Source organism: Oncorhynchus keta, chromosome 12 (genome assembly GCF_023373465.1).
Source record: "Oncorhynchus keta strain PuntledgeMale-10-30-2019 chromosome 12, Oket_V2, whole genome shotgun sequence".
In the NCBI taxonomy this organism is placed as follows: domain Eukaryota; kingdom Metazoa; phylum Chordata; class Actinopteri; order Salmoniformes; family Salmonidae; genus Oncorhynchus; species Oncorhynchus keta.
The window spans coordinates 29,687,186-29,710,722 of NC_068432.1; the positions used below are offsets into that span (position 1 = coordinate 29,687,186).

The 23,537-nt window shown below is 41.4% G+C and overlaps 1 protein-coding gene across 5 annotated transcripts in view; it reads left to right on the forward strand.

The window, feature by feature from the left end:
• Nucleotides 1–23,073, forward strand: part of LOC118391267 (UDP-glucuronosyltransferase-like) — a 32,004-nt gene extending 8,931 nt beyond the window's left edge. For all 5 annotated transcript variants that reach the window (XM_035782493.2, XM_035782494.2, XM_035782492.2 and 2 more), the window contains 4 exons: nucleotides 1,783–1,914; nucleotides 19,440–19,527; nucleotides 19,712–19,931; nucleotides 21,440–23,073. In XM_035782493.2, the coding sequence (XP_035638386.1) occupies nucleotides 1,783–1,914; nucleotides 19,440–19,527; nucleotides 19,712–19,931; nucleotides 21,440–21,725 (726 nt within the window). In that variant the 3' untranslated portion in view covers nucleotides 21,726–23,073. The remainder of the gene's footprint in view (nucleotides 1–1,782; nucleotides 1,915–19,439; nucleotides 19,528–19,711; nucleotides 19,932–21,439) is intronic.
• The last annotated feature ends 464 nt before the right edge of the window (nucleotides 23,074–23,537 follow it).

Here is a 23,537-nt window from a genome sequence, read left to right on the forward strand (position 1 = left end):
GTGCAGCCAGTGAAACCTGAGCCAGGAACAGCAATTATTTCCTCCTGGACTGTGGCCATTATAATCTAACAGAGGAACTGAGGGGCCCTATTGTGTTCTTTCAACACTACAAACCTCAGGAAGGGAAACTACTCTGCAGGGATATTTCTGTAGGGTTGGGGTTAGGGTTTAGTATGCCTTTACCTTGTATGACTACAGGGTGTGCTTTCAAAGCATGGCCTCCTTTCATAACCTCACTCTTCAGCCAATGTTTTACTAACTAGACCAACTACTGTTGTAACCCTGATGTATGGAAGTTAAGACACATTGTCCAATGTCAACTATATGATTTAGTCCCCTACATGTTTTATTTTGTCCAATGTGAAATGTTGATGGCTACTATGAGGGAACGTTTCAGAGTCAGAGTACACACCAGTTGCTGTCCGTTTTCTGCCTGTGGACATACAATTCCATTGCATGGTGTGAAGATATTTCAAAGGATCTAGTAGCATAACTGTGATATGTGGTTGTACTTTCCCACTAAACTTAGTGGCAAGAAAAAGTATGTGAACCCTTTGGAATTACCTGGATTTCTGCATAAATTGGTCATCACATTTGATCTGATCTTCATCTAAGTCACAACAATAGACAAACAGTCTGCTTAAACTAAAACATTTATACGTTTTCATGTCTTTATTGAACACACCATGTAAACATTCACAGTGTAGGGTGGAAAAAGTATGTGAACCCTTGGATTTAATAACTAGTTGACCCTCCTTTGGCAGCAAAAACCTTAACCAAACGTTTTTTGTAGTTGCGGATCAGACCTGCACAATGGTCAGGAGGAATTTTGGACCATTCATCTTTACAAAACTGTTTCAATTCAGCAATATTCTTGGGATGTCTGGTGTGAACCGCTCGAGGTCATGCCACAGCATTTTAAAATCGGGTTGAGGTCAGGACTCTGTCTGAGCCACTCCAGAAGGTGTATTTTCTTCTGTTGAAGCCATTCTGTTGATTTACTTCGGTGTTTTGTGTTGTTGTCCTGTTGCATCACCCAACTTCTGTTGAGCTTCAATTGGCAGGCAGACAGCCTTACATTCTCCTGCAAAATGTATTGATAAACTTGGGAATTCATTTTTCTGTCGATGATAGCAAGCTGTCCAGGCCCTGAGGAAGCAAAGCAGCCCAACCATGATGCTCCCTCCACCATACTTTACAGTTGGGATAAGGTTGATGTTGATGTGCCGTGCCTTTTTTTCCTCCACACAAAGTGGTGTGTGTTCCTTCTAATGCCTGTGTGTGTGGTGTGTTCCTGAACCATGCCTTTGTTCGAGGCATGGTTCACATCAGGCAATGCTTCTGGTGAATAGCAAACTCAAAATTTGTCAGTGTTTTTTTATAGGGCAGCTCTATCCAACATTTCCAATCTCGTCTCATTGATTAGACTCCAGGTTAGCTGACTGGAAAAGTCATTATCCTAGGGGTTCACATACTTTTTCCAACCTACACTGTGAATGTTTAAATTATGTATTCAATATAGACAATACAAATACAATTTGTGTGTTATTAGTTTAAGCAAATTGTGTTTGTCTATTGTTGTGACTAAACTAAAGATCAGATCAAATTTTATGACTAATTTATGCAGAAATTAAGGTAATTCTAAAGGGTCCACATAGTCATTGCATTCAACTACAGTGGCAAGAAAAACTAAGTCACTGGATAAGCGCAACTGCTAAATGACTCAAATGTTAAATGTAAAATGTCCTTGTTAAGTAACCATTCACCCCCGTGCCTCTTCAGGACCTGCAGGAGTTTGTGGATGAGTCAGGAGAGGATGGCTTCGTGGTCTTCACCCTGGGCTCTTTGGTCTCCCAGATGCCAGAGGAGAGAGCCAAGCAGTTCTTTGATGCCTTCAGCAGGATCCCTCAGAGGGTAAGGACAATGCAAATACATCCCAAATGGTACCCTATTTTCTACATAGTGCACGACTTTTGACCAGAACTGTCCAAATGTAGTGCACTGTCGTTCTACAGAAGTGGTGTAAATCTAACAAACTTTCAGCACACATCTTCCAACATACAGTACGTCAGGTAGACATATACTCACACAATTTGTATAGCATATTTTAAATATTTACCTGAATTCCTTACCACTCCACTAAATGTGTCACTACTGAAACATACCAAAAAAGTTGCAATAAAGGGAGAACCATGCACAGTAGTGATCATTTTGATTTATTAACCTTCTATTAGATTAATTGTAATATTTTTATTTGCATAACAAAATATTAAAAAACATGATTTTTAACCTGATTTTAAAAACCTTTAAATCGAATGTAATTGTTTTCTGTTAAATGTTCAATGTTGATTAATTGTTAGATGTTTAAAATATCACTTTACCCATCTTTATTTTGGCAAAACAAACTGCAGTTTCAGTCTTAAGTGTCAATCATAGAGATAAAAGAGCACTCTAGATGGAAATAACTGTTCTGTTGTAGACATTTCCATTGAGGGCTTCCACCATTTAAAGAGGAAATGCCTCCTAGAACCAACTTCCCTGGTTATAAATGGCCTATGTGGCATCGATAGGAATCAGAAACATTCATTATAGTGTCAACATTTACTACAATGTGTAAAGAGGATAATTTTGGTCATAAAGTGAGTCTCGCCCAAAACGAGATTTGGAAGTCAATGGGTCACAACGGGTATGGATGGGTAGGTTTTAGATTACTTACATGTCGAATTTTGTCAGTGATGTCCAATTGCCCAGAGACGACAAGGTGTGGTCCGCCCCCAGCTGCCATGTGTAACGCATGCACACTTGCAAACTTCTAATGCATTCAACAATATTGCAAGGAATGGATTACAAACGACAAGATGACTGTGATGTGTGTGGTGAGTAGCTAGCTAGCTATGATACTGTGATGTAACTAGCTAAATACATATCCTCTCTTTATGTGTAATGTCATATAGAAAAATTTGCATAGTCAGTTTGCTATCAATAAGGTTTCAACTTGAATTGGCTAGTTAAGCTCCCTATTAGCGAACGTATGCTAATTCATTTAAATTAGGATAAAGATATAACTAACCTGGATTTGCAAGTTATGTAGCTAGCTAATATCCTTTTTTTAAATTTTTATTATTTGACCCCTTTTTCTCCCCAATTTCATGGTATCCAATTGTTTTTAGTAGCTACTATATTGTCTCGTCGCTACAACTCCCTTACCGATACACAACCCAACCAAGCCGCACTGCTTCTTAACACAGCGCGCATCCAACCCGGAAGCCAGCCGCACCAATGTGTCGGAGGAAGCACCGTGCACCTGGCAACCTTGGTTAGCGCACACTGCGCCCGGCCCGCCACAGGAGTCGCTGGTGCGCGATGAGACAAGGATATCCCTACCGGCCAAGCCCTCCCTAACCCGGATGACGCTAGAGGTCAATTGTGCGTCGCCCCACGGACCTCCCGGTCGCGGCCGGTTACAACAGAGCCTGGGCGCGAACCCAGGGTCTCTGGTGGCACAGCTGGCGCTGCAGTACAGCGCCCTTAACCACTGTCTAATATACTTTTTTGAGAACAGGAATGTTATTTGGGTGTTCTCTTGATAACTCTGGCCCAGACGGAATTCTGCCTTTACTGTAATGGATCTCGGAGTAATGATCAATGGCTAGGTTAGTTAGCTAGCTTTCAGGGGCTTCGTCTGCTACTAGTGCTAAAACAAAATGCCTGTTATCATAAAAGTATATTGTGTATTTTCTAGCGCAAAAATAAATGAAGGATGGCATTTGTCTAGCCCGAGTACCAGTCTTTTTAGCGAGCATGCTACAAATGAGTGTCAGCAAGCATTCAGCAATGTAACTTTACACACCTGGTTGCATAGAAATGACGTCAACATCACTGGCCTGAATCTATTCTGTACTTACTCACTATTTGTATAATTACTTCCAAACTAGAGAAAAGTATTTTTTCTTCGCTGTATGTTTATTGAGTGATGATATTTTTATTCTATTCACAGACTACTTACAAAACCTGGTGGATTTGTTGTTCAGCAGTGTTATGGGAACCCTCTTACCATATCAGGAGCAGAACGCCCCAGTCTCTTTATTGTACATGAAACTGTTACACTTGAAAGTTATCAAAACACTTTGTTTAGAATATCTGTAGTGCCTCCATAAAGTATTCATACCCCTTGACTTATTCCACATATTGTTTTACAGCCCGAATTCTAAATATGTTTTCTTAGCCATCTACACACAATACCCAATAAATTACAGTGAAAACAAGTTTTAGAAATGTTAGCTAATTTCTTGAAAATTAAAGACAGACATATCTAATTTATCCAACTATTCACACCTCTGAGTCAATACATTTCAGAATCACCTTTTGCAGCAATTAGTCTTTCTGGGTAAATCTAAGAGCTTTGCATAGCTGGATTCTTCAATATTTGCCCATTGTTCTTTTCAAAATTCTTCAAGCTCTGTCAAATTGGTTGTTAAATCATTGCTAGTCTTGCCGAGCAATATGTCAAAAATATAATTCTATCACTCAGGAACATTTTATTAGCTTTATTAGGATCCCCATTAGCTGGCGCAATGGCGACAGCTAGTCTTACTGGGGTCCGACATATAATGAAAGACAAAATACTTTACATACATTTAAATCATTGACATGTAGTGTGTGCATGCATTTATCAGTTACACATGCATGTCAGTACAAACATACAACAAGTAGGTCACATGTGGGAGAGGCCTTGTGCCGTGAGGTGTTGCTTTATTAGTGTTTTGAAACCAGGTTTGCTGTTCACTTGCGCTATATAAGATGGAAGGGCACTCATGGCTCTGTATAATACTGTACGTTTCCTTGAAATTGTTCAGGACCTGGGGACTGAAAATACCCCTGGTGGCATGTCTGGTGGGGTAAGTGTTTTCAGTGCTGTGTGTAAGTTGACTATGCAAACAATTTGGACTAACACGTTTATTATAAAAAACAAGTGACGCAGCCAGTCTTCCCTCAACTCTTAGCCAAGACAGACTGGCGTGCATAGTACTAATATTAGCCCTTTGATTACATTGAAAAGCAAGATGTGCCACTCTGCTTTGGGCCAGCTGCAGCTTCATTAGGTATTTCTTCGCAGTACTTGACTATATGACTGGGCAATAATCAGGATAAGATAAAACTAGAGCCTGCAGGACTTGCTTTGTGGATTGTGGTGTCAAAAAAGGAGAACATCTCTTTATTACGGACAGACATCTCCCCATATTTACAACCATTGAATCTATATGTTTTCACCATGACAGTTTACAATCTAAGATGACTCCAAGTCATTTAGTCTCAACTTGTTCAGCAGCCACACCATTCATTACCAGATTCAGCTGAGGTCTAGAATGATTTCTACCAAATACAACCAAAACAGACTGAACTCTTTAAGGGTTTCATTTACTTCATTAGTTGTGGCTGCTGATGACTGACTATATGGTTGAATCGTTAGCAAACATGGACACACATGCTTTGTTTAATGCCAGTGGCAGGTCATTGGTAAAAATAGAAAAGAGTAGAGGGCCTAGAGAGCTAACAGTACAGCTCCCACAATTTCTTTCAACCCATCAGTAATTTGTGTCAGTGCAGTACATGTTGAGTGCCCTTCTATACAACCATGCTGAAAGTCTGTTGTTCATTTATTTACAGAGAAGTAGCATTGTATTTGGTCAAACTGTTTGCTAAGAGTTAGCAAGTTGATAGGTCTGCTGTTAGAACCAATAAAGGCCGCTTTACCACTCTTGGGTAGTGGAATGACTTTTGCTTCCCTCCAGGCCTAAGGTCAAATAATTTCCACCAGGCTTAAAGATTAAGATGAGACAGATAAGAGTAGCTAAAGAGTCAGCTACCATCCTCCGTAGCTTTCCATCTAAGTTGTCAATGCCAGGAGTTTTGTCATTATTGATCGATAACAATATTTCCACCTCCCACACAAACTATAAAATTCAAACTTGCAATGATTTAAAAAAGAAATTATGAGAGTGATGGCTCATTGTTGGCATTTCCTGCCTAAATATGCCCACTTTGCCAATGAAGTAATCATTAAGATAATTGGCAACATCAAAATTGTGATGAATAAGCCATCTGATTCGATAAAAGATGGAGTTGAATGTCTTTCTGCCCATCATTTATTTTAAAGTACTCTATTTTTTCCCATCATTCTTTATCATTGATCTTGACTTCATAATATACTTTATTATTTTTGTTGAGTTTAGTCACATAACTCCTCAATCTGCAGTAAATCAGACAGTCAGATTAGCAACTCCTTTTGCCCCATCTCTGTCAACCATACACTTCTTCAATTCCTCAATCTATGGAGACTTAACAGTTATCAGTCAGTTTCTTAACAGGTGCATGTTTATCAATAATTGAAGAAGCAATTTCATGAATTCATCAAGTGCAGCATCTGTATGTTCCTTATTAAATCACATCAGACCAACAAATATTTTTAACATCCACATAAGTCACAGCTAAATCTTTTGTATGATATCTTACACTATTTTAGGCCCAGATTTGTATTTTTTTTTTTAACTTTGGCTTTCCTGGATATTGCCACTGCATTCAATGGGTACAAATACAAGTTCTACAGTATTTGTAAAAATGTTATCAGTACATGTGGATGACATTCACTGTCTTCTTGGTAAGCAACTAATGTAGAATTGGCCTTTTGTTTTAGGTTATTGTCCAGCTGAAAGGTGAATTCATCTCCTAGTGTCTGGTGGAAAGCAAACAACCAGGTTTTTGCCTGCGTTTAAATTCCATTCAGTTTATTTTTTATCCTGAAAAACTCCCCAGTTCTTAATGATTACAAGCGTTAGGTTCTTATTTTTCAGAGTAAATAACTCACGGACACTAGAGAAGCTTTAACCACATTTAATTATTCCGAAAGGTTCTGTACAGCTGTAATGAGACAGCAAAACATTTCTTTCTTCACATTTATATACATCCTACTTAAAACACATCCTTACAGTTTATGGCTCCACAAGAAGCTAATACAGAGGGTAACGGGATGACAAACCTTTATTACTGCCTTAAGAGAATCTGTCCTCACCTCCTGACCTCAACACATTCCTTCATCTAATCCATAGATGTCCATTGTTTTTCTTCAGAGAACCATTAACTTCTGACATAACACAATCTAAATTATCAAAGTTTAGCCGATTCCAGCACAAGCATACCCATAACATGATGCAGCTAGCAGTATGCTTGAAAATATGGAGAGTGGTACTCCGCAATGTATTGTATTGGATTTGCCCCGAACATAACACTTTGTATTCAGGACATAATTGTAATGTCTTTGCCACATGCTTTGCAGTATTACTTTAGTGCCTTGTTGCAAACAGGATGCATGTTTTGGAATATTTTTATTCTGCACAGACTTTGTTCTTTTCACTCTGTCAATTTGATTAGTTTTGTGGAGTAACTACAATGTTGGTGATCCATCCTCAGTTTTCTCCTATCACAGCTATTACATTTTACATTTACATTTAAGTCATTTAGCAGACGCTCTACGTGGGGCGGTAGCGTCCCACCTGTCAACAGCCAGTGAAACTGCAGGGCACCAAATTCAAATCAACAAAAATCTCATAATTAAAATTCCTCAAACATACATGTATTTTACACCATTTTAAAGATAACATTCTCGTTAATCCAGCCGCAGTGTCTGATTTCAAACATTCTTTACAGCGAAAGCACCAAACTATTATGTTAGGTCACCACCAACTCACAGAAAAACCAAGCAATTTTTCCAACCACTGAGAGGAGTCACAAAAAGCAGAAATATAGATCAAATTAAATCTCTCCATCAGATGACACTCCTAGGACTTCATGTTACACAATGCATGTATGTTTTGTTCGGTAAAGTTCATATTTATATCCCAAAATCTGAGTTTACATTGGTGCATTATGTTCAGTAGTTCCAGAACATGCAATGATTTTTGCAGAGAGCCACATCAAAATGACAGAAATACTCATAATAAACATTGATAAAGATATACGAATATTATACATGGAACTTTAGATAAACATCTTCTTAATGCAACTGCTGTGTCAGATTTAAAAAAAACTTTACGGAAAAAGCCAATCATGCAATAATCTGAGTACAGCGTTCAGACGACAAAATCAAGCCAAATTGATATCCGCCATGTTGGAGTCAACATTAGTCAGAAATAGCATTATAAATATTCACTTACCTTTGATGAAAATCAGAATGCACTCCCAGGTCCATATTAAATGTTTGTTTTGTTCGATAATGTCCATCATTTATGTCCAAATAGATCCTTTTTGTTAGCGCATTTGGTAAACAAATCCACACTCATGAAGCACGTCCACCAGTTGCAGATGAAATGTCCAAAAGTTCCGTTATGGTCCATAGAAACCTGTCAAACTAATTATAGAATCAATCTTTAGGATCTTTTTAACATACATCTTCAATAATATTCTAATTGGAGAATTCCTTTTTGTCTGTAGAGAAGCAATGGAACAGAGCTCGCGAGATTGATGTCGAGGCTGCTGGCAGACACCTGACTCAATCCCCTCTCATTCGGCCTCACCTCACAGTAGAGGCATCAAACAAGTTTCTAACTAGTTTCATCTAGTGGAAGCCTTAGGAAGTGCAACAACCAATATCCCACTGTAAATTCAATAGGGGCTGAGTTAAAAAACTACAAGACTCAGATTTCCCACTTCCTGGTTTCTTTTTTTTCTCAGGTTTTTGCCATAGGAGTTCTGTTATACTCAGACATCATTCAAACAATTTTAGAAACTTCAGTGTTTTCTATCCAAATCTACTAATTATATGCATATTCTAGCTTTTATGGCAGAGTAGCAGGCAGTTTAATTTGGGCATGCTTTTCATCCAAAATTCCCAATGCTGCCCCATACCCTAGAGAAGTTAGTCTGCAACTGTTTTAAAGTCACTATTGGCCTCATGGTGAAATCTGAGCAGTTTCCGTCCTCTCTGGCAACTGAGTTAGCAAGGATGCCTGTATCTTTGTAGTAACTGGGTGTATGAATACACTATCCAAGGTGAAGTTATTAATTGCACTCTTTTTTTTGTTGACCCATCTACCAATAGGTGCCCTTTGGATTTATTAGGGACCCCATTTGCTGCTGCTAAGGCAGCAGCTACTCTTCTTGGGGTACATATACAGTACTAGTCAAAAGTCTGGACACCTACTCATTCCAGGGTTTTTCATTATTTTTTACAATTTTCTACATTGTAGAATAACAGTGAAAACATCAACACTATGAAATAACACAGTAAACAAAAAAAGCATTATAAAATATAGTTTGATTTGATTTTGAGATTCTTCAAAGTAGCAACCCTTTGCCTTGATAATAGCTTTGCACACTCTTGGCATTCTCTCAACCAGCTTCATGAGATAGTGACCTGGAATGCATTTCAATTAACAGGCGTGCCTTGTTAATGTAATTATTTTGAATTTCTTTCCTCCTTAATGCATTTGAGCCAATCAGTTGTGTTTTGACAAGGTAGGGGGGTATACAGAAGATAGCCCTATTTGGTGAAAGACCAAGTCCATATTATGGCAAGAACAGCTCAAATAAGCAAAGGGAAACGAAAGTCCATTATTACGTTAAGACATGAAGGTCAGTCAATCCGGAAAATGTCTAACTTTGAACGTTTCTTCAAGCGCTATGATGAAACTGGCTCTCGTGAGGACTGCCACAGGAAAGGAAGACCCAGACATACCTCTGCTGCAGAGTTAACTGCACCTCAGATTGCAGTCCAAATAAATGCTCAAAGTTCAAGTTGCAGACATATCAAAATCAACTGTTCATTGGAGACGCGTGAATCAGGCCTTCATGGTCAAATTGCTGCAAAGAAATCACTACTAAACGACACCAATAAGACGACACTTGCTTGGGCCAAGAAACACGAGCTATGGACATTAGACGGGTGGAAATCTGTCCTTTGGTCTGATGAGTCCAAATTTGAGATTTTTGGTTCCAACTGCCGGGTCTTTGTGAGACGCAGAGTAGCTGAACAGATTATCTCCGCATGTGTGCTTCCCACCGTGAAGCATGGAGGTGGTGTGATGGTGCTTTGCTGGTGACATGGTCAGTGATTTATTTAGAATTCAAGGCACACTTAACCAGCATGGCTACCATAGCATTCTGCAGTGATACGCCATCCAATCTGGTTTGGGCTTAGTGGGAGAATCATTTGATTTTCAACAGGACAATGACCCAACACACCTCCAGGCTGTGTAAGGGCTATTTGACCAAGAAGGAGAGTGTTGGAATGCTGCATCAGATGAGCTGGCCTCCACAATCACTCGACCTCAACCCAATTGAGATGGTTTGGGATGAGTTGGACTGCAGAGCGAAGGAAAAGCAGCCAACAAGTACCCAGCATATGTGGGATCGCCTTCAAGACGGTTGGAAAAGCATTCCAAGTAAAGCTGGTTGAGAGAATGCAAGGAGTGTGAAAATCTGCCATCAAGGCAAAGGTTGGTTACTTTGAAGAATCAAACATATTATTTTGATTTTAACACTTGTTTGGTTACTACATGATTCCATGTGTTATTTCATAGTTTTGATGTCGTCACTATTATTATATTATGTAGAAAATAGTAAAAATGAAGACCCTTGAATGAGTAGGTGTCCAAACTCGACTGGTACTGTGTGTTTAATATACTACCCAGATACAAAAGTGTCTGATCACAGAAAATTCCATAGAACTCTAGAAAAATACCACCATTACTAAAACATTTAACTCATTCATAATAAAAGCTATTACTATTCTGATTTCAGATTATCAATCCTTGCAAAATAAGGAAGGCTCAATATGCTCCATCTTCATTAGGGAGTTGTGTTAATTGTAGTTTGGGAAGAAAGCGTATAAGACACACTGTTCCTGTTATTGTCTCCTCCCACCTCCAGGTGTCACATGTTTTCCTCATTAGTCCCTGGGTATTTATTCCTGTGTTCCATGTTTGACTGTTGCCAGTTTGTCTGGTCAAGTCAACCAGCATGTTTTTCCGTGCTCCTGTTTTTCCCCTTCTCTGTTTTTGCAAGTCCTCACAGTTTTGACCCCTTCCTGCCTCTACTCTGAACCCGCCTGCCTGACCGTACTGCCTGTCCTGACCTCGAGCCTGCCCGTCACCCTGTACCTCCTGGACTCTGACCTTGTTATGATCATTTGCCTGTCCACGACCCTTCTCTTGCCTGCCTTTTGGATTATAATTAATATCAGAGACTCAAACCATCTGCCTCCCATGTCTGCATCTGGGTCTCGCCCTGTGCCCTTATAGTCGCATAGTAATGAACGTGCCGGGACGAGATAGGCAGGCAACATGACCCTAAGGAATTACCTTCCAGTGCATGCATTATAACATTGGCTGAAATAGTACTCACACACAACTACTTCATGTTTCTAAATTATTTCTTTATTCAGATGAAGGGTACTGCTATGGGATCCCCCATGGCTCCTTACTATGGTAATTTGAGTTACATGGAGAAACCATCTATTTTCAATCCTCTCAAAACTGTTTTCTTGCCTAACATCATTATTTGGAAACGGTATATTGATATTTTTATTCTATGGAGGGGTGATGTAAAACAGCGCCAGGCGTTCCATGCTTTTCTTAACTCCTGTTCTGAGCATCCTACTGATTGTAACAATTTGATGAGTGCTGATAGCAGTCACCCACTTCCCCTGAAAAACAGCTTGCCCTACAGCCAATTCTGTCGAGTCAAAATAATTTGTAAAAAAAACAGATCGACATAAATATGGCTGAGACTAAGAAAATTGAAGGAGAGGGGGTACAAAAATGGTCAGATTAATACTACGAGACATGACTGTTTCAGTATGATATGTTAGATAAAGGAATAACGACAGACACCAATGTCAGGTTCAATAGCCTTGTTTGTGCACTGTACGAATGGCTACAACTGGAGTCCGGGGAACAGTCCGGCTAGTCGATTACCTATCAACTAGACTCCGTAACATCATCCTTTTCAGTAGAAAGTGCAAACATAAAGGCATAACATTAAATTCTTAACAGTCAGGTCATAACAATACATTACATTTTCTTTTTTACTTCAGTTGTCATCTTCCTTTTTTAATTTCAATTTAATTATTTAAGAACAAATATAGATTTTAATTAACCGAGGGCAAGTTAACAGTCCCTTGCTTACAGAGTAAGCCTGTCCGGTGGCTTGCACAGCCGACCCACCCGTGAGTAAGTATTGGCTCTGACAGGGGTAGGATTAGGGGCACGAGCTGGAGAGCTTGGTGGGGTAGAAGCCTCACCTTCAGTTGGCCCATGTCTCAATTCTGCACCCCTTACCCTTAGGCCTGGACTGTGATCCAGCTCATCTAGGTGAGTGTATGGCGTGTTCTGGTTTGTCTGCTCTGCTACGCGCAGATCCACCCGATTGCGATGATAGAGGGAGCCACCAACATCCACCAGGTAAGAACGTGGTGCAACTCTCTGCAGGCATGTGCCCAGACTCCAAAGTCCTGGGTGGTCTCCCGGCAGCGGTTTCATCCTTATCGTTTCACCCACCTCCAGCTCTGGTAGGTCCCGAGCAGTCCGGTCGTAGAAGCACTTAGCGAGCTGCTTTCTGTGACGCAGTTTGTCCGTGACGCCAACCATGACACAGGGCTCAAGTAGCTTGTTAGCTACGGGGATGGTAGTCTTCAGACGTCTGGACAGAAGGCGTTGTGCTGGGCTGCTGTCCATGTTTTCAGTGGGTGTGTTCCTCCACTGTAAGATCGCTTTCCATGGGTCGTTGCTTTCGCGCAAGGCCCTGCTTAACAGTTTTTTTGCAATCTTGACAGCTGATTCTGCCTTGCCATTTGCCTTTGGGTGTCTTGGAGAGGAGGTCACGTGGTCAAACTCCCATTCCGAGGCGAAACGCTTGAACTGTGCAGTGAATTGTGGGCCATTGTCCGTGATTACCTTGTCAGGCTGACCTTGCCTTTATGACCGTCTCTGCAGACAAGTCAGGGAGCAGTTCAATTTCCCAAAAGTCAGAGTAGTGATCAACGATAAGAAGATAGTCCTTTTGTCTGTGGCTGAATAAGTCCATGCTGACGATTTGCCAGGCCCTTGTGGGCAGTTCGTGTGACATCATGGTTTCCTTTTGCTGTTCATGAGCGTACTCGTTGCATGTGGTACAGTTGCTGACAAAGTCTTTAATTTCTGCTTGCATGTTTGGCCAGTATGTTTCACGAGCCTGGCGGTAGCATGCATCACCTCCAACGTGACTGGAGTGTATGCGGGTAAGCATCTCTGGACGTAGTGATTTGGGAATAATGACCTTCTGACCTCTGAACAAGACGCCGTTTCGCACGCTGATCTCATCTCGAAAGGTCCAGTATCCTCTCAATGTGAAAGGTGTCTCCTCTTTCAGGTATGGCCAACCTGAGAGAGCCATGGACTTCAGTGACTGTAGGCGTTCGTCCTTGTCAGTGTGTTGCCTTATCTGGGCTAGGCGGTGATCTGTGACGTTTAAGTAGTCTGCCTGATTGATCTGTTGAACATCTTTTTGTTCCTGCTGTTGCGAACAGATGGCCTGCCGCTGATAGACAGTGCCTCTGCCTGTACATTGTATTGTTGCCCTGCTCAGTGTGTCGCTGATGTACATCTCTGGTCCTGGCTTGTAAATTACCTTCAGGCTGTAGTTTTGCAGAGTCAGGAGCATGCTTTGAAGCCTCTTGAGCGCATTGAGGAGAGGTTTACTGAATATGGCAATGAGTGGTTTGTGGTCAGTTTCAGCGATGACCAGGTCTCGCCCATATAAGTAGTGATGGAATCGCTGGCAGGAGAAGATGATGCTGAGGCACTCTCTCAATTTGTGCATAGTTTTGTTCGGTGGGGGTGAGCGCTCGAGGCAAACGCAACGGGCTGGCCTTCCTGCATAAGGCAGCATTCAAGTCCCCTTTGGCTGGAGTCGCTCTGGATTGTGACAGGCTTCATGACGTCGTAGTAGCGCAACACTGGCATGGATTAAGCCAGAGATTTCATCTCCTGCACTGCGGCCTCGTGCTTGGGTAGCCAGTGCCATGGTGTGTCTTTGTCCAGCAACCCGCGCAGAGGCTCACAGACTTCTGATAGGTGTGGTATGAACTTTGCAAGATAGTTTGCAAAGCCGATGAGACGCTGTACTCCTTTTGCATCAGACGGGTTTGGCATGTCGAGGATCGCTCTGACCTTGTCTGGGTTCAGGCCTTTTGCCGAGAGAATGTGGCCATGGAAGTGGACGTCTTTCACCTTGGACTGCAGCTTCTTCAGGCCAAGGCGAAGCTTAACTGATCGGCAGCGCTCCATCAGTGCCAGGAGCTTCACATCGTGGTCGCATACTGCTTCTTCGTCTGTGTCACCACAGCCTACGATCAGGACATCATCTGCGATGGGTTCAATGCCCTTGAGCCCAGCCAGTAACTCGTGCTGCTTACGTTGGTATATCTCAGGCGCCACCGAGACACCAAACGGGAGCTTGAGCCAGCGTTTCCGACCCCAGGGGTCCAGAAGGTAGTCATGAGGCTGCTTTCTTCATCCAGCTTGCATTGAAGGAATGCATCTCGGGCATCCACCAAGGTGAAAATCCTGGCCTTGGGAAGCTTATAGAGGACATCCTCTAGTGTCGGCATGATGTAGTGGGATCGTTTCAGTGCTTGGTTCAGATGCTTTGGGTCGATGCAGACCCTCAGCTTCTCTGGTTTTTTCACTATGACCATATTGCTGATCCAGTCAGTTGGTTCAGTCACAGATGTCATGTGGACGTCGGCCTCATACTTGTCCAGCTGGGCCTTCACAGCCACTTTCATTGCAATGGGCACATTGCGAGGAGCACACTGGACTGGAGTGATGCTCTCATCCACTTCAAAGTGTACCTCCCCAGGCACAGATTCAACGGGCATGTTGAATACATCGTCATATCTGCTAAGCAGTTGTTCTTTGGATAGGAGTCCATGCTGGACATGATCCACAATGTGCAGGTCATTTGGTACAATGAACTGCATCAGTCCCAGGCGTTCGCATGTAGAGTCTGAGAGGAGAGGATGTTGACTGGTTTTTACAATCTCAAACTCCAGCTTGTGTTTGCGTCCCCGAATAACACATTCGGTCTCAAAGGTGCCCATAGAGCTCATTAGCTCTCCTGAGTAGAGCTTTAGTCTAGTATCGCTGGGCAATAGATGTGTCAGGTGCCAGATTGGATTCTGGTGCTACATGCAACGTAATGAGCTACAAAGACAAAATCAGTTGACATTGTTGTTGCTTGTTGTGTAATCGTAGTGTCACAAACCATTTCTTCCCTCTTGAGTGTACAGCCCCAATGGATTCATGCATGTAAATGTCACTTTCACTTTTCAGCTCTGAACATTGAATGACATCAACACAGTGAATCTTGCCCTCACTCACCCTTCTTTTGCTTTTGAGACACACTTTTGCAAAATGATTATTAGTTCCACAAGCTCTGCATGGTTTTCCGTAGGCAGGGCAGTGCTCTTTGCCACGTGTGTGTGTGTATTCCCACAGTATTTACATGCTACGGGGCTCTCTGTGTTCACCGTTCGTGGTGAATTGCTCTGCCTCGATTGGTTTAGTCTGAATGTCTGCCTAGCAACAGCGTGAACGGTATCAACGTCGGAGCGTGGGGTTTCAATTTCCATTGCTCTCATTCTCATGTCAGTGACTTCAGCAGTGCGGCACATTTCAATGGCAGTTACTAATGTTAAGTCTCCCTCTCTCAGTAGACGCCGGCGTGTATCCTCATTTGCAATTCCCAGCACTATTTTGTCACGAATCAATTCATCTTTCAATCCCCCGTATTCACAAGTGGCGGATTTCTCTCTGAAACGGGTTACAAAGTTGTGTACTGACTCACCCTCTTCCTGTTTACAGCTTCCGAAAACGAACCGCTCATAAATGACGTTTCTGGCGGGTTTCAAGTAATTCTCCAATGCATCCATATATAGCCTTTGCATCACACTGTTGACGTGCTGTGAGGGTGAGATTGTGCCGGTAGATATGCCTGCATTCGCTGCCCATTAAACTCCTCAGAGTTGCTGCTTGTACCTCATGTAGACCGGTCGCCAGCGCATAGTCCTCGAATTCATCCCTGAAGTTGTCCCAATTAGTATTCCAGCCCCCTGTGAGAACCATGGGATTTGGTGGCGGAATGTTCGCTGCCATATCAATGGAATATGAGATTTCTTTGCCTTCAGTCATCGACGTAGGTCGTGATGCTAGCTAGGCAGCTAACAACGAGTTGATCAGTGTTGTGAGTAGGAAACGGCGTGTGTTCGCATATGGAACGTAACTGCGCCTATACTGTACTTAGCTACAAAAATAACAAACGTGTGTTTTCCGAGCCACTTCTGATACCATGTTTCAGTATGATATGTTAGATAAAGGAATAACGACAGACACCAATGTCAGGTTCAATAGCCTTGTTTGTGCATTGTATGAATGGCTACAACTGGAGTCCGGGGAACAGTCCGGCTAGTCGATTACCTATCAACTAGACTCCGTAACAATGACCTTTTAAGGTCAGTCTCGCAAAAGAAGCATCCTTGCGTTCTAGCTACCCGCTATTCAAAGTGCTCTGAGCAAGTTAAGGGAATCATTCAAACATTGGCACATTCTAAGATCCGATGATAGTATTGGTAATGTGTTTTCGGACCTTCCCTTGGTTGTATTCTCGCAGGGGCAGAAATCTCAGATCAATTGGTAAACTCTGATTTATCACCCCAAGATATCCCTGCACAACGTGCATTTGCGCCCCTACTGGATGGAAACTACAAGTGTAATGGCTGTGCTCAATGCAATGGCACTTAAATGTAGATCATTCAAATACCCCCAAACAGGGAAACAGATCACCAATCAAAAGGTGTTATCAGGTGCTCCACTAAGGCAGTTATGTATCTTATAACTTGTCCTTGTGGTAAAAATGTGGGTAAAACAAAGCGCAAATTAAAAGTACGAATCTCTGAGCATCATTAGGTGTAAAAACTCGACTTACCCAGTTGCGGCACACTTTTTGGAAGCAAACCACTCGATTTCGTCTCTACGTTATATTGGCATCGAACATGTCACCCTCCCTAGGAGAGGGGGTGACCTCGACAATTTATTGTTTAAACGAGAGCCTGCCTGGATCGTTAATTTAAAGACCCTTGCTCCCTTCGGTCTCAACATAGACTTTGATCTGAAGCCATTCTTGTGATTTTGCTATTGTAAATGGTTGTTGGCTTCTGTAGCCAAATTGTATCTATGATCGTACACTATCCATTTGTTTTTTGTATGTTATATGAGAATTAACTAATGACACCAGGCCACGATTACAGACAACTGAGTGTGTCTTGACATGTATATATTTTTTAAGCGAGTTACCCTGCAGTGTGTCATTATACCCTGATGAAGACAGCTTCTGTCGAAACGTTGGACAATAGATTTTTTTGCATCTGAGCTCCTAGACTGTGCGGCTCTCCTTTTATTTTTTTTTAGGCAGCGTTTCTCAGCCAGTCGAAATCATGAATCAGCTGGCATCATTTTTATGGATATATACAGAGAAATGTAAATTGAAAAAATGTAAAACGAAGTGCATCTAGTTTGCAGTTTTTCCAGCTTCAGTTTGAAGTGATTGTGTTAGCTGTGTTGTTGGCTAGCTCCACTGAACAACAGTGTACTGACTGGTGAGCACATTTTCTATGCCAGGTGAAATCGTGCCTCATTATTAGGTCATTGTTATGGATGTATCCAAATAAATGTCACTAGAAAACAGCTCAAACAAATACAAATGCAGCTACTTTGTTATTTTGGTTGCACTGTTTAACGTGACTGTAAGAACCGTAGTTGGCGGGCTAGCAAGCAAGGGATAAGAACGTGGCCAGCCAGCATGGCAATAGAACTTTTAGGCCGAACGACTGTCCATGGATACAGAACAAAAAGATAACTACTGGGTTGCATCTCTGGCATCCAAACCGATATAACCCTAGATGTGTGTCGGGACTATATCTCGTGGAAGGATGAAATATTACGAATGAATTCATCAAAATAATGTTAATGAAAATGTTGGTAACCTGTTGTATAAAAATGATAATGCACTCAACAGGTTCTATTTAAGTGAATGCGCCAAAGCCGGTGTTGAGGATATTTTGTCATGGTTATATCGTGCCAATATATCCTCCAAACACCGGCTTCGAGGGCATTATCACTTAAATAGAACATAAGTTATATTATTACATTGAAAGATATTGATCTAATTATTAGTTTGGTTTATTTTTAAAAAATTTCTCTGAAAAATGATGTCCCCGCTAAGTCAGCAACGAAACACACACTTTAAAAGACTGTAGAAATAATGTGCCACAATCCTACAAATATCACTAGGTAGACACTTAAAACATTAGTGCCTTGAAAAGCACCAGAAATGGACGGCTTTCCCATAGAATTATATTTACAATTTTGGGACAAAGTAAAGACCTTTTTACACATAACACGTCACTCGATTCCGTGCTTCCTAGTTTCATGTATCAAACAATTATTTCAGTTATATTTACTACCAGGAAAATCTGGAGAGTCCCCTGTTAATTACAGAACCATACATTTAATAAACTGACAAAATAACAAAGCTCATAAGCAATAGAATGTCAAAAGTCTTACCAGACTTGATACATAATCAAACAGGGTTTATTAGAAATAAACACTAACAAACACATAAGAACATGTTCCAGCTGAAATACATTATATGATAAAATTGCTTTTGAAAGGGGCACAAGAGGGATGTCTTCTCTTTCTCCCCCAATTCTCTTTGCTCTGGCAATTGAACCGCTTGCAGAAATAGTTAGACTGGACCCAAAACGTATAGGTTGACATGAATATAAACTGAACTTATTTGCAGATGGTCTTCTGATACATCTGACCAATATTGAGAACTCAATGCTCCCCTTGCTAAAAAAAAAAAAAAACACAGAACACTAAAATCTCAGGATATAAAATTAACGTGGAAAGAAAACAAAATGGCAAAATGAAAATAACTCAACTCAAAAAATCTAATGCTTAATAATTGCCCAAATAAATGTAAAACTGTATCCCATTAACAATATGAAAGCAGATGTCATTAAATGAAACAATGTTCCCATAAATCCACCATGCTGCCTTGTTGACAAAATGACAGTGGCACAGATTACTGTTTGATTTGAGAATGGCACTTCTCCCTGCCCGATGGTCCTTTGCCTGGCCCTGCATCTCAGCATAATCAAATCCACCCAATGATCATAAGAGCAGCTCCTCACCACTTTGACAGCTCAAACACAGTTACCAGTGATTTACACCCCCAGACACTGCCAAAACAACAGCTATGCGGGTGTCGTCTGTTGCCGATTAACACTTGATCTTATTGAATCTAAGCCTTGATTAGCTAAATAAACTGTTGTCTCTGTTTTTCAGGTTGTGTGGAGGTATACAGGGGTGGTGCCTGAGAATGCTCCAGCCAACGTCAGAGTGATGAAGTGGCTTCCTCAGAATGATTTGCTGGGTTGGTTTAATCAGTTAGTGTTATATATTTATAATAAACCATATAGGGGAAGTTACAGAAGGGCACTTCTCAGTGAACCCAACACACTGTTTATGTTGTAAGATAAATAGTTAATCTTCTCGTTTATTTTGATGTCAACACCCTTGTGGTGAATGTTCTGTGTTCATAAGATTTTATGTTCTAGGCCACCCAAAGGTCAAGGCCTTCATCACCCACGGAGGAACCCACGGTATTTACGAGGGGATCTGTAACGGCGTTCCCATGGTGATGCTGCCATTGTTTGGTGACCAGGGTGACAACGTACACCGCATGGCAGTGAGGGGAGTAGGGGAGGTGCTCAGTGTGTTCGACGTCACCTCAGACAAACTGGTGGAAGCCCTCAACAAGGTCATCAATGACAAGAGGTCAGACATCATGCTAACATAATACTAGGACATCATGTTATAGGAGAGAGAGAAGTGAGATTGCGGGGTTGTCCAGACTGTTTTCACAGTGTTGCTTTAACCATCAGACGACAGAAAACATTTGAGCTGAACAAAGTATGCCAGTGAAAGGGAGGACAGTAGCATGTGACCCAACTGTGGCTTGACTACTATGATTTTGCATGTTAGCCAATTTAATTGAAAATCCGTTAATTTTCTTTCTGTAATTCCGTTACCGGTTTGGGAACAGAATTCAGAGTTTTAATCACTTGATACCACTAAAAACAAACTAATTGGTAAGTCTACTTTTACTTGTTACTTCTATGAATTCATTATCCTCCCTCATGAGGTTTTTGGTAACGGAATTAAGGCACAAGGAAATGTTTCTTAAACGTACAGAAGACAAATAAATACATTTGATTATTTGAGAAATTATATAGCCCATCTTACATCAGCTGACATATCAAAGTGCTGTACAGAAACCCAGCCTTAAACCCCAAACAGCAAGCAAAGCAGGTGTAGAAGCATGGTGACTGGGAAATACTCCCTAGAAAGGCCAGAATCTAGGCAGAAACCTAGAGAGGAACTATGCTATGAGGGGTGGCCAGTCCTCTTCTGGCTGTGCCAGGTGGAGATAACAGAACATGGCCAAGATTATCATAAATGACCAGCATGGTCAAATAATAGTAATCACAGTGAACAGGTCAGGGTTCCATAGCCGCAGGCAGAACAGTTGAAACTGAAGCAGCAGAACGACCAGGTGGACTGGGGACAACAAGGAGTCATGCCAGGTAGTCCTGAGACATGGTCCTAGGTCTCAGGTCTTCCGAGAGAGAGAGAGAGGGAATTCGAGAGAGCATATTTAAATTCACACAGGACACCGGATAAGACAGGAGAAATACTCCAGATATAAGACTGACCCTAGCCCCCCAACCCACTCAAATAAGTGTTGATATTGGGAGGGTTCAAATCAAATCAAAATATCTGTAATTTAACATTGTGTTTTGATGTATTTCTAAGACTTTTTCTGGTAGATGATGTTTAAGACCCCTTTTCCATCTGTTTTACCAGAAATAAGTGTTTGCTTATTCCTAATTATTTGGATGGAAAATGGTTGAAGAATGTATATATGGCTTGACTTAAAAAAAAAAAAAAATGTACGCTTAGCTTTCATTTGACATGCTCCTATGAACTTCACATGTTGGTCGTCATGCGTCCTTTTAGATGGAAATGTCTTTATATAATAGGAGATACTGTGAACTCAAGAAGCAGTGCAAACACTATAGTGACCAAATCCTAACTTTAAATCCACACACATTGCATTTCAGTACAAATATATGGTCACCAATCCATTATTGGAGGTGACAGTCGGAGTTCCTCGTTAGAGGAACCCACTTCCTTCACTGGTACAGTATTAGCAGCCATGAGTGGTCTATGAAGAGATGGCAAACCTTGATGCATTCCTCATGTTCTCCATCCTTCCTCCTCAGTTACAAGCAGAAGATGATACAGCTGTCAACGGTGCATAAGGACCGTCCCATTGAGCCACTGGACCTGGCCGTGTTCTGGACAGAGTTTGTGATGCGCCACGGAGGAGCCGACCACCTGAGACCCGCTGCTCACAACCTGAACTGGATCCAGTACCACAGTCTGGATGTGTTCGCTCTGCTACTTACTATAATTCTCACTGTTGTCATGGTCACCGTTAAATGCTGCAAAGTCTGCTTCCGCAAGTGCTGTGGAATGATTTGGACAATGAAGATGAAGAGTGAGTGAATGTCCTTCCTGTGGCTTAGGCTGGGATTCAATCCAAGGCTGGTTGTAGTGCACTGTCACCAATAATGTGCCTTTTACAGGCAATGTTTCCGTGTTTGCTGTGATCGCATTCACGTTATATGCTGCAGATATCAACTCAAATTATCTTCAAATGTTAAGCGACCTACAAAGCTATGCTTGAATACCAGCCAAGCCTTAAGGCACTAGAGTCCAGTGAAGCTATACTGCCACCTCTAGGGCCTGTGTGTATAACAGGGAAGATATACTGTAGGTTGAAGTAAAGGAACACCAAAAAACTGCTCAGTAAACCCACACCTGGGTTTGTATGGTGTGTGTGAGTGAAGGGTTTGTGTGCAGTGGGGGGAGCTTACGTCATGTTTGATATCTCAGGATAATGTCAAAGTAACTTCATGCATCTGTTATCAATAATGCCTGAACCCAGCAAGACACAAGTCCCATTTCTCAGCCACTGTGCCTTTGGAAGAGTATGGCCTAGATGAAATCCGTATTGTGGAAGATCAGTGCAATAGCGCGATTGCCATTTAAAAACAATGTTCCTGCATTTGCGGAGACTGCGTTCACACGTGTCTCAATCGGAAATTTTAATTGCATTATAACGCAGCTCTTCCGCGATATGGTTGAATCTCGCCATGACTCTGGCCTTTCTAGTTCAGCCTGTCATGCTGATTCAATACCCTGTTAAAGGCCCAGTGCAGTCAAATTTGATTTCCCTGTATATACATACACACACACAGAGTTTGGAATAATACTGTGAAGAGAAAAGTATGATCATGTCCTTTTAGTATAAGATCGGTTTAAAAAGACCACCTGAAATGTCATCCTATTTAGGTGGAATGGAGTTATGGCCTGCCTGTTGACATCTCCATGCTGCAAGTTAGTTAATAAACCAATAAGAAAGAGTTCCAAACCTATTTGCCAATAACAGCTAGTTTAGTTTCCCACACCCCACTGAGACCACTCCTAGACAGTCCCAGCTAAATACTTGCTTGAGAAATTGATCTTAGCTAAGAAGCTGTTTGTTTAAAATTAAAATGGTAAAATAATCGCAGTAATGTACTTATTTGTTACCCAGAAATTATTTGATATTGAGATATAAATGGCTACATTGGACTTTTAACAACCAAATTGGTGACAGGAGAGAATATCTCAGTCTTTGAAATGCATTTTTCACTGGTAAAAAGTGATGTCTTCCATGCGATGTCAACATGTTGCTAGATGTTAAGACAAAGAATAAGTATTTTGCTTATTTGTTGTTGTACAGTATTTTGGATCACATTGTGAAAAAAAATAATCTACAAATACATTTTAATAAAAAGTTGTCCCTTTCCATTGCCGTCAGAGTGAGAGGAAATAACTTTCCAATGAGCACTTGAACACAGCCAAATAGAGAACTACAGTAGTGAGTGCACACATTTTTCATACTAGTGCCCCGTGGGAAACAAACCCACAATCCTGGCGTTACAAGCACCATGCGCTACCAACTGAGCCACATTACCCTACGCAAACCAATAATAGGTCTGTGGAAATAGCCAACAGTTTTGATTGTTAGAAAGTTTATGATTCTACCAGGATGCATCAGGAGGGTAAAGATGACAACTCCACCCGATGAGTTTATTAGCTTAACTGACTTCACGAGCTGCGGTAGCCACCAAACTTATCAAGTAGTGTAGTAGGGTTGTTTACCATTGAAAGAAGTTCTACTCAGCGTAAGGGGTGGCTCTCCTGTAAGCACCAATACAATAGCAGCTGGGTCTGGTCTACTTAGTTCATTGACCGTATATGAACCAGAAA